General features: G+C 41.2%; 1 protein-coding gene across 3 annotated transcripts; it reads left to right on the forward strand.

Moving 5' to 3' along the window:
- The first annotated feature begins 2863 nt into the window (after positions 1-2863).
- Positions 2864-11131, forward strand: MSANTD4 (Myb/SANT DNA binding domain containing 4 with coiled-coils). 3 transcript variants are annotated; one of them, XM_054654616.2, is made up of 3 exons: positions 2864-2987; positions 6854-7481; positions 9160-11131. In XM_054654616.2, exons 2-3 carry the CDS (start codon positions 7020-7022, stop codon positions 9733-9735), a joined length of 1038 nt encoding a protein of 345 aa, XP_054510591.1. In that variant the 5' UTR covers positions 2864-2987; positions 6854-7019; the 3' UTR covers positions 9736-11131. The 3 variants fall into 3 exon arrangements, with proteins under 3 accessions (XP_054510591.1, XP_077030061.1, XP_054510590.1); XM_077173946.1 differs by lacking the exon at positions 2864-2987 and adding an exon at positions 3608-4474; XM_054654615.2 differs by lacking the exon at positions 2864-2987 and having other exon boundaries at positions 3608-7481.
- Positions 11132-11473: the final 342 nt, after the last annotated feature.

Genomic DNA, 11473 nt, shown 5'->3' on the forward strand with positions numbered 1-11473 from the left:
TCCTTCTTGGGTCTCTCTCTTTTTTTTTCTTTTTTTTTTCTTTTTCTTTTTTTTTTTTTTTTTCCAGTGAGTTTTAAACTGCAGAGATTCTACAGTGTTTCTAATGCAGGTAATCTCTTTTGGGGTTTGTTGGTTTGTTTGTTTCCCTTCAGTTGGAGAACATTTTGAATACCATAACCAAGAATGCAGTTAGCATGGATGAAAACTGCCATGAGGGGGGTTTATAATTATCCTTGGACCTTGTATTTGTATTTCCTTTGCATACTGAATTACTGTTCCCATGCTAATTTTAATTGTCTGCTGAAAAGTTCTTAAGTTTACCATTGTAAGGTACTCATTTAAAATGGTATAATTTTTTAAAATTAGATCAGATTGATATACAGGTTTAAGTATTGCAGATAATTGGGTGTTTATTGTTACTGAAATGGACCTTCCATACTAGTAGAAGGAGCTTTATACAGAAGGAAAAAAAAGCTACAGAGTCCAAAATTTGCATGCTAAGGCTTGCAGAAATGGCATCAATACAAAGTGACAGAGCCCAGTGTTGTCTTGTATCCTTCCAAAACTTAAAATTCTGTAACCCTGAGACTCCTCTATAGATAGATTAGAGTTACAGCAATACAAATTAACTTTCCAACACTCTAAGGCCTTTGCCCCAATACCCTTTCAACTAGCAAAAGCCTTTTGGAGACATGTACCAAGCATTCCAGCAGCATTCACAATATTAAAAGCTTATATTGAACAATGAAGGGATTCACAGACCAAATCTGAGAGCTTAAGTTGCATAACCCTGTGCACAATCAAAAGTAAACTGTATATGTATGTTCTACAGATCCAGGGAATTCACCATGGACTTAAACAGTTTGTGTCTGAAGTAGACCATATGGTAGGGATTTTCTTCCTGTCATCAAAAGCAAGGAAGAAAGAATCTGGATTTAATTATTAAAATACACATAAATTACACATAAAATCAAGTCGGTTCACATAAATGAAGGAGGACCAAAGATTTTTGTTGGAGGAATCTGTTATACACCAGGATTTTTCACCAGTCATTAACAGCCTCCATAAAAGTAGAGTAACAATTCTGGGAGAAAGTAGAGCTAGGTTTATGTGCATAGCTACTCTAGGAAATAATATGATTCCTAGTTAAAATTATTCTAGGAATACTAATCATATTTAGTGGGTTTGTCTTTCACAATAAAAGAAGGACATTCAACAAGGTATAATTAGGACTAATTATTTTTGCAGACTAGCAGAGGATTAGACTGTTAATGACCTCCCTTTTCCATCATTTATCCACCTACTTGCTCCTAAATCTAGTTTGAACTACCTTGCAAGACCTTTACAGAGTGCTTGAATTTGATTTCTGAGCACCAGAAAATTACGAGTTAAAATACCGGTGTCACCATTAGGTCAGACATGACATACACACACGTGATCAGGGTCCAAGAAAAAAAGTTTTAATTCTGCGTATTCTCCAGTTTATATACTCTTAACAAATCATGATCTTAAGTCATTAACTACATCACAATAACGTATTATATGAATTGGTGGAAAGCAATTAGCGTCAATATAATTGGCAAAAGTTTTACAGAAATTTACAAAAATTTTTACAGAAATTTACAGAAATTTTTGTTAGACTACGTGCATAAGTAAATGTGTATACACCTTTACTTATGCACGTAGTCTAACAAAAGTGTTCATGTATCTTTTCTAATCTGTTCCCCTTGTCTTCTTCCTTGCTATGGATACACTCGAAAATCATCAATTGTTATTTCTTCTTGTAACTCAGCTTTGTTTGCAGGCCAGCTGTCAAGCCCCTCCATATACTGGTAAAAATGTAAAGGGAAGCCAAGTTCATGTATGGGTCTCAGTAAGACATACCCCAGTATTATATTTGTCAGCAATGTGGAATGGTCTTGCTCCACTACTCCTCACCATTTTCCTTTTTAACTGGATTTTCAGTACACAGTGGGCAAGTATGGCAGCAAAACAATCACTACCTGTTAGCAAACTGGTAAATGAATAGTTGGCTGAAACTGGAAAATACCGTTTTAGGGAGATTTGTGATTTCATCACAGTTATGATCTCTTAAAGCTGTATTAATCAAATAACTATCCATACAGCGAAAGAACTTGGAAAGACTGAGCAAGTAACTGTTAATGAATATGTGAAGTACTAAATACACACATCAGGTTCGGCAGACTAAAGGTACCAAACTTCGAAAAAGTAGGGGTTACATCGTTAAGGCGCCAGGACCTAACACAGAAGTAAAGGACCAGACACATCTTGTGTGGTGGAGGGGACGAGGAGCCCCAAGCCCGAGAGCTCCAGGAAAGAGATTTATGTGTATATTGAACCACATCAATGGCGTGGTGCAGCGTTTCCCGAAAAATACTTTTATTTCTTTTATTACAGGATGTGATAGACGTCATTTCTCAATTTTAATCACAAACCGCGCAGTTCAGGACGAACAGCCGGTTGCCGCGCGCTCGCTCTGGGCAGCAGCATCATAAACCTGGCGGCCACACCGGTGGCTTGTGCACGGTTATCCCACACAGTCGGCCTCCCCCCGTGTCTCCCTCCTTCCCTCCCTCCTTCTTTCCACGCAGGCCACCGCCCAAAGGCGCCGGGCCCCACCCCGGGCCGCGCCCTCCGGCGAAGCGGCAGTACCACACCCACCCCGCGGAGGGTCCCCGGCTGAGGGGGGCGGGCCGCCACAGCCCGCAGCCAATCATCGGCACGGCTGGCGAAGACAAGCGGCGGCTGCAGCCAATGGCTGCCCGGCGGCTGCGCGCGGCGCGGCCCCGCCGGCGGAGGCGCGTTGGGGATTCCGGCCCGCCTGGCGCGGCAGGGCGGGGCGGGGGAAGTGGCGGACACGGAGCACCAATAGGCGTGCGGAGACGAGTGACAGGCAGGCAGCTCGCCCAATGGGAGGGCGGTGGCCGTTAAAGGGCCGGCGGCCCGGAGGGGAGCGCCGGGCGCAGGTGAGTCGCGCGCGCGGCCCCCGGGGACCGGGCGGGGCGGGCGGCGGGACCGGCCCAGGGATGGGGCGGCCGCTCCCCCCGCGGCGTGGGGGCAGCCCCCGCCGCCCTCGGGGGGTACAGCGGTGGGGCTCGTCGCCCTCGGCCCCTGGGGGGGATGAGGCAATTGCCCGCCGTCTTATCTCCCCACGGGGAGGTCCCGTTCCTATTTCTCCTTCTCCCGGGAAAGTCGCAGGGCCCCGCCGGCCGGAGAGGCCCTGGCTTGCGGCAGGGCCCACGGGCCCGTCTGCTCCCGGGGCCTCGGGCTGTGCTGGCCGGGCAGCCCGCCGTGCCCCCGCCTCCCTTTGTTGCCGCCTTGCTTTGCCTGCAGCGCTCTGGGTGGGACCGCGCTGAGCCTGGAGCCGCGGCCGAGCCCGCCCTGACGCCTCCCAGAGCGCTTCCCGCGCGGGGACCAGGCCTCCTGTTCCCTGCGTGGCCGTGGCTCGTCCGGGGGAACGGGAGCTGCGGCCTGATACGTCTGTGCCTTCAATTGCCTCAATCCTCAGCTGCTTCCCATCTTCCGCGCTTTCTCCCTGCTTCGTTGAATTGTCCTTTTCGGTGCTGTTGGTTCCCTTCTTTGCTGCTTTTTCGTTTGTGTACGCAGGCTTCTTCCAGGGCTGTGTTGGGTGATGTGTTATGCAGCGTCCAGATGCTTCTGTAGTAAAATCCTTTGTACAAAAGCATAAGTTGCTCCAAGCCAGTGTAGCCGTCTCTTAGGAATCACAAAAAAGTTTTCTAGAAAGTCTTAAGCAGAAGATATTCAAGACCCTAATTTTGTTTAAGAAAACTTAGTGATAGTAGGTCCTTGTAATTTGATTTTTCTTTTTATTCAAGCATAAGCCCTAAAAGTTTGGTTTTTTTAATCAAGACATCATCTTTTGTAAAAAGTAATGATTTTCATAAAATTCAAGTTTGATGCTAGCAACAGTCTTCCACTCCTGGTGAATGCATGGATTTTTTTGTTTGCCTCATTGTTTGTTTGGTGCCTTTACTAATTTTTTTTTTGTTGGTCCAACATGTGGTCAGACAATAAAAGTGTGAACAAAAGAGACAGAAAATGTAGAGGCAGAATGAGGATGCTTCTGTCTTTAACTATGCCAGAGGTACTCAGTGTATGCATATTCTGTCTGTTTGTGGAGTTTCCAGCTTAGTTTTACAGTACTTGTTTCTTTTGAACCCCAACAGTTTGTATTTCTTTTGTGCAGTGATGAGAGCCTTCTTGAGCACAGGTTGCTTTTGGCCTGACAGGCCCAAAGTCAAAGCTCCATCTTGCTGTCTTTTCTGGAAGACATTGAAGTCTTTATGTTGTCATCAGAATTGGGTTTTTTAGCCAGCACTTCATGTTTCTACCCAAACTGTCAAAGTATGCATTTTGCATTGCAGTTCTCCCCAGCTTCTTGTGCACCTCCTCACTGGCAGAGCATGGGAAACTGAAAAGTCATTGGTTTAAAGTATGCACTGCTTAAGCACAACCAACACATTGGTGTGTTGCCAACGTTATTGGCAGACTAGTCCAAAACATAGCATTGTCCCAGCTACTAGGATGAGCAGTAATGCTATCCCAGCTGCTAAGGTTTGGAATATTGGTGGGTTTTTTTCCTGTACCTATCTAGAAGGTGTACAAATCCTAGCTTATTTACATTCCCATCTCTTAGGTACTTTGAGTATGTAACAGCTCATTTTTCCTCATTAAAGAGTAATATCCTGGAGACCATCTGGCAGTGGTTAAAAACTGAATATCCCAAACCTCAGCTTTTGTTAGATAATAATGTTTTTTAGTTAATACATCAGATAGATACACAGAGCCATCTTTGGGAGTAAATATACTGTTAAGACAATTCACTAACTCAACTTATATTAATTAGAAAGGAATTGTCCTTAACAAAGCAATATGCTTTCAAAAAGGAAAGAGTTAAAGAGGCAGGATGTCCGTATCAGTTGGAAGTTGATAGTCATGAGTTTTAAAAAATATGTTTTGCTGATGTTTCACTGGGAAAGTCAGGGGTTTGTATCAGATGTGTTCTAGCAAAAGTTTTATTTAAAAGTCTAAAAGAAAACTTCACCTAGTAAAGGAATTTGATGCCAGTAGTTTCCAAGTTAGTATTGTAGTTCTTAAAGGTCATGTCCTTGGCTTATGGCATAAAATCCAAAACAGAATAGACATTTAACAAAGCATGGCTGGGGAGATCAGTCAAGTGATGCAGGGCACTGGTGCAAGGAGCAGGGGGCTGGCCCACAGGGTCATTTAAAACATTTGCATGTTTTAACTCTCAGCCTTCTCTAGAGCTAAGGAGAAAGCTTACCTGTCAGCATTTTCCATGTTGATGTACAATTATGTTTGGAAGCTGATGAAAATTTGGAAACCCAGTTTATTTTCTGTTTGTTTTTCTGTGTTTGTTTGCTATGAAAGAAAACATGGATGTGGAAAACTGCAAGTGAGCCACTTACTTACAGTCAATAGTATATCAGAGATGAAGAACAATGTCTAAACTATGAGACCTTATTCCCCAGGTGGGGAGTTGTAGTGCAGTGTGCTGATGTGTATGCTTTAATCAAGTTTAGGGAGAACAATAGGAGGAAAAATACTTAGTAATTTAAGAATCCTGTATAGGTGGGAGGGAGTTATTTAAGAATTAAGTCCTTTAGTTAGTAACAATTGAATCTATAATCTGGAAGCCATTTCCCTTCAGGTGGACCGATGTCTCTACTGCATGAACAGTGAACAAACAGCAGCTAGAAGCTGCATGTAGTGTATAGTGAGTCCCTGGCCCACTTGACTTAAAGCCTTTTAAACCTACCTGCAGTGGTAGGTAACATGGTACAAAAGTCTGTTCAAAATAATCCTAAATTGAACCTATTGCCAAGCAGTCTGTGAGCAAGAGCCATTTTTGATTCGTAGTCTTTTCTTCCACGATTTGGTGGGTTGTTTTGGTTTTTTTTTTTAATATAATCTGTTATTAATGCAGTAATAATATTCATTACTGTGTTAATAGTCCCCTCACTCTCCACTTCTCTGCAGAGTTGCACACAGTCTGTCAGGTGAATTAGGGGGGTTTGTATTCTCTTCACCATCAGGCACAGGCCCAGCTGGTGCTGAGGGTAGAGCACTGGCTGACCTGTAGAGCTGCCATGGTATCTGACAGGAGATGTTCAGCAGCATGGGAAGGATGCAGGAGGGTTTTACCATGGGCATATAGGGACTTAAATGTATTTCCTGTTAAAATGTCTCTAATGAATGACATTTGTTTTAACTAGTAGTTATTTTGTGACATTCAACAGGATTGCTCCAGTTCTTTTATTTATGATTATGTTAAGTTAGAAGAACTTTGAAAATGTCAACTTTTCATATTAATTTACTTTTTTTTATGAAAATGTTTTCTTATTTAAAATGTGTCTCAAAAATTTCAGTACCCTAAACATTTCATATGTTTGAAGTAATGATATAACAATTTTAGCTTCTTTTGTAAGTAGTTGAGCGTTCAAACTGAAATGCATGTGTCAAATTTCAGTCTTAAGGAAATCCCGACTGACAAAACTCTTAAGAGCTGAAGGAAAATATCTGTAGTTTTGTAATGGAAATACCAAATCAACCTTAGCAGTTTGTGATATGGATATATTAATATATCCATGGTTTTATGATTTATAGGAGATTAGAGAAAGTATCTATGACTACTTTGTATTGAAAGTTTAGCAAAATGGTTTTCCTTTATCAAATAAACAGTTAGTTCAAAATATGCATTCCTTAAATGATGACTTAGGAGTCAAGTTGTTAAATGAAAATATCTGGTGTATACCTTGGAGATTTATCTTGTTTGCTCTTTTTCTCTTAGGAAGCCTGACAAATAGAAAAATACAACAAAGTGAAGAGAAAATTCACTTCATGAGAACTGAGCTCTGCTTTCATTTGCTTTTAAATTTATTTGTATTAGTGGCTGATTAGTGTCAGATTATCTCTGTGGTCTGCTTGGTGAAATTACTAGGTTAAGTCTGGAAAAAATGAAACAGTTAAAAAGAAAAAGAAAAAGCAATTTTAGTGTTCAGGAAACTCAAACTCTCCTTAAGGAAATCAGAAAAAGGAGAGAAGTACTCTTTTCGAAGCAACTTAATACAACAATTAATGAGATGAAACGGAAAGCTTGGGAGGAAATAGCAGAGTGTGTCAATGCTGTAGGTGAAGGAGAGCAGAGAACAGGGACAGAAGTGAAAAGGCGATACCTTGACTGGAGAGCACTCATGAAGAGAAAACGTCTGAATGCAAACATCAAAGTAGTAGGTGCTGGGTTTCACCTTCCTTCATCCAATTTAGATGACTCTCTCAATGAAGACATGGATGAGAAAATGGGATTTGCAATTGAATCTAGTTTTGAGTGGCAAAATATCACTGACTTCAGAGAAGCCGGGGGATCTTTAACAGAAATCAAAGTGGAAGAGGAAGAGGAAGACCCGCAGAATTTTGAAGTGAGTGACTGATATACATGAGCTATGTGCAATATGGCCTTTGCTTCATTTCAGCATAAGGCGTTTTACTGTGTTTCTTCATAGCATCTGTTTCTGTTTTTTTCTGAACGTGTGAATTAAACTGTAGAAATAAATATAATTCAGAGACATGGTATTCAAATCTAGCAACTTGGAATTGTCTGTAAGGTCTTGGATGTTGATTACTGATTTGGTATCCCTAAACTTTGAGTATGTCTTTGCACATGTATTTTCCATTTGCATGTGCCACAAATAAGAATTAGTTGCGTCAACGCAAGGAAAATACTCTGTTGAAGGAAACTGGTCATTTTAGTATTCAGAATGCCTCGATGGATGAACAGAGAAGTTCTCATCTTTAACAGGTACAGAAAGAACCTGCAGGTACAGAAAGAAATAGAATACAGAAGGAAATAGGATACTGCTTGCATTTTTTGAAATGAACCTACAGGAGATAAAAACATTATTTGAATTAGTAATTAGTCAGTCAGCCTTTCCTCTCTGTCAGAATTTTAGTGTGAATTTGGCAAGCAGTCGTGGATTCTATAGACAAGTTGATACTCCTAGTAATACTGTGACCATCTTGGGATAGGCAACCAGCTGGAGTACAGTCAAATGTTGGGATAGTTTTGCTGTTCCCTTTTCCAGAAGGGGTACTCAAAGAATTTTGTGTGGGGTATTTTATTGCTTTAGGTTTTTTTGGGGGGAGATTTTTTGTTGGGTTATTTTTTTTTTGAGTGGGAGGAGTGGGGAGGCAACTCCTGTCTTAACTCCTGTGATATGTATGCTGGGAGAAAACCAGTGTAAGCTGTTAGATGGTAGTGAGACCTGCTGTCAGACAGTGCTGAAGGAACAGTGTATGTCTTCTCTAATGCTAGAAGACTGGCAGTGGCTCTCCTAGTCCTTAAGTTTTTCTGAACACTTGCCTTCCTCATATTGGGAGACAGTTTATCTCTTTTGTGCTATGAATTTGTAAGGGCTGTGATAATACACAAAATGTTACAGTCTGCTGAAAGCAGTGGTCTTCACCACCTCATCATGTGCCACAAATAGCTTTACAGCAAATGTGATAATACAAAATGGTTAAACAAGTCCTGCTTATTGACCCACTTAATAGAGTTGGGAGAGTTAGGAGCATGTGAAAAATGTCAGTGTTAAATGTTTTTTAGGAATGGAATAGCCCAAGTTATTGAAGGTTAGGCTAGCTTACATAACACATAGCCTATAGATCCATCTGCTCTGATAAATAATTAGTCACAACAAATGCCTGCTGGTGGCTTACATAAATGTCACTCAGCTCTATGAAAGGTAAGAACAACATATGGTCTTCTAGATCCAGTTTTTTATCAGTTGTTCTGAATTATCTGTAATAACTACTCTTCTATATTTTATGGATGTTTTTGTATGTTCACTGACAAGATTTTCCATTTTTCATTACCAGATATTAACTTGCAGATAAAGCCTGTTTCTCTTCTTGTAATGATAAAAAAAATCTTCTGACGTAGCATGGTTATTTTACAACATATAAGTTAAACACTTCTGAATTGCTTTAAAGATGATGAAAAAAATGCACTGTGTTCTTTTCAGTCAAGTTATACATAACAAATTTGTTCTGGCATAAAGACTGGAATGTAATTCTTGTCTGTCGCATTCCTCTCTGCAGTTTCCTATTGAGGAAGAAGAAGAAATATTGTCATCAGTTCTACCAGATTCAAAAAAGGAAAATGACCTACCAGACTTCCCCCACATGGAAGAGTTTGGAAATCTGAGCTCTTCTCAAGCTAGGCTAGCCTATGAAGATTCTCACTTGCTTATAAATCTGGAGAAGCAAAAGGTGGAGTTGGAGAAGCAGCGACTGGACATCGAAGCCGAAAGGTTGCAAGTGGAGAAGGAGCGCCTGCAGATTGAGAAGGAGCGGTTGCGCCACGTTGACTTGGAGCGTGAGCGCCTGCAGATTGAGAAGGAGCGACTTCAGATAGAGTGGGAGAAACTCAGGCTAGAGACTCTGCATGCTGAAAAACCTGCCCTGGAAAATGACCTCACCCAAACTGAAAAACCCATCATGCAGCCTCTGGATCTAGAAACTGAAAAGTTAAAACTTGAAAAAGAACGTTTGCAGTTAGAGAAAGAGAGGCTGCAGTTCCTAAAGTTTGAGTCAGAGAAGCTGCAGATTGAGAAGGAGCGCCTGCAAGTGGAGAAGGAGCGCCTTCGAATTCAGAGAGAGGGTCACTTGCAGTGAACATCTCAGCTAAGGTGTCAACGTTAGTGTTTCGATGTTTCTAAATTAGAAGTAGTTCTTTCCTTGATACTGAAAGTGTCCTAGAGGCTTAACATTCTTCTGTTCAGAGTTGAATGTTGATGTTAAATTGAAAAAAAATGGTGCTCAATATGTCAGTGTGCCTACATAAATGATCTTACGTGTGAAATTGCTTTTCAGTGTATCAGAACTTACGTGTTATGTTCTCTTGTCTTCAGTATTGTGCTGTATTAGTTCGGTGTCCTCCTCTCACAGAGGCCTTGAGAAGAGTCCAGGCTGAACCTTGTACTTTTGTCACCGTACTAACAGGAAGGAAGGATCGGAATAAATCAGCTTGCTGTGAGGACATGGTACTGACAATAGCCTATATGGTAAAGAAGTATCATTTCGGCAGAAAACAGGAATACAGAGTCATTATGAGAGCAATTCATTAAATTTTATTCCCTCCCCCCCTTTTTTTTCTCCACCCCCATAATTGGGAAAAACAGTTGAAGAGTTATCTAGAAGTTAAAGTGCAAGTTAAATTCGTTGCAGTTGTGTTTACTGTTGTTCCATGGCTTGAACTGAATGGGAGTGCAGAAGATAGGTTTGAGTTTTTATGGTGGTTTTTTTTTTGGTTGACATATTTATATTAGGCAAAGTTACACATCAGCCATACATAATATGAGCTGGCCTGTTGGTTTCACCTCGCCATTAGTAATGCTGTATGGAGTAAAGCACCTGTGTTAGGATAGCACAGGGATTTACTGATTCATCAGACATGCTGTCTAATGAGTCTGTGATGACCCCCTGTAGGAACTTGCTAGACCTTGTTTGTTCTTGGAAGGCAGTAGCTGGTGATAGGAATCTCAGAAATGGAGACTGAGCTCAGCCTAAGAACCTCTGAGCTTGAACACTTCTGCACTCATTACTGGTTCTGCCTGGCCAGTGCCAAAGTCACATCTGCAAGGCAGCCAGAAGAGGCTTCTGTTGCTCTCTATGTAATGTATTTTAATTAGACAAGCAGAAATGGTCAGTGCTGAAGGCTGTTAGTATTTCTCATAGGCAGTGTAGTCATATAACAAAAAAAAAAAAAAGAAAAAAGAAAAAGCCAAGGAAGGAAGCTTTCTATTATTTCATATATGTTTAAATCCCAACTGAGCCAGACTTCACCTTTCTCATCTTTCTGCAAGTAACCGTTGTGTTAACTCCATTGGAAATGTAGAACTGTGGGAATACTAAGTCTAAACATATGTTGAGTGACTTAGGTGAATTTGTGTGCAAGTAAATAATATTTATACCACTACAGGTTTACTTTTATTCTGCAAAGATTATTTTTTTATTACTGAAACAAGTGTGATTCTACAGTGGAAATAAATTTGACTACTACACTCCAAAATGGCTCTTGAGGCTTTCTTCACAGAGAAGCTAAGCTACATCTGAAGAGAAACCTGGATACTGAACACTGCAGCACCCCAGAGTTGCTGGTGCCTATATTCCCTGTGTAGTCAGTCAGAAAGATTAGGCACCTCAGAGCTGGACTTAAATCACCTGGGACTTACTTGAGAAAGGAAGAAGGAAGGAGATACTAACCAGTTAGATAAAAATGCCCTGGGGAAAGTTTCCCTGAGTTTTTTCTTTCCAAATGTGGTGGGCTGACCTCAATGGGACGCCAGGTGCCCACCAATATTGCTCCATCACTCTTCAGCTGGACGAGAGAGACAATATAACAAAAGATTCA

Source organism: Agelaius phoeniceus, chromosome 2, assembly GCF_051311805.1.
Source record: "Agelaius phoeniceus isolate bAgePho1 chromosome 2, bAgePho1.hap1, whole genome shotgun sequence".
NCBI classification, from domain to species: Eukaryota; Metazoa; Chordata; class Aves; order Passeriformes; family Icteridae; genus Agelaius; species Agelaius phoeniceus.

Coding starts and splice junctions, on each gene's coding strand:
- MSANTD4 (XM_054654616.2), top strand. CDS start 7,020: ATGAAACAGTTAAAAAGAAAAAGAAAAAGCAATTTTAGTGTTCAGGAA. Junction 7,482..9,159: donor AAGACCCGCAGAATTTTGAA/GTGAGTGACTGA, acceptor TCCTCTCTGCAG/TTTCCTATTGAGGAAGAAGA.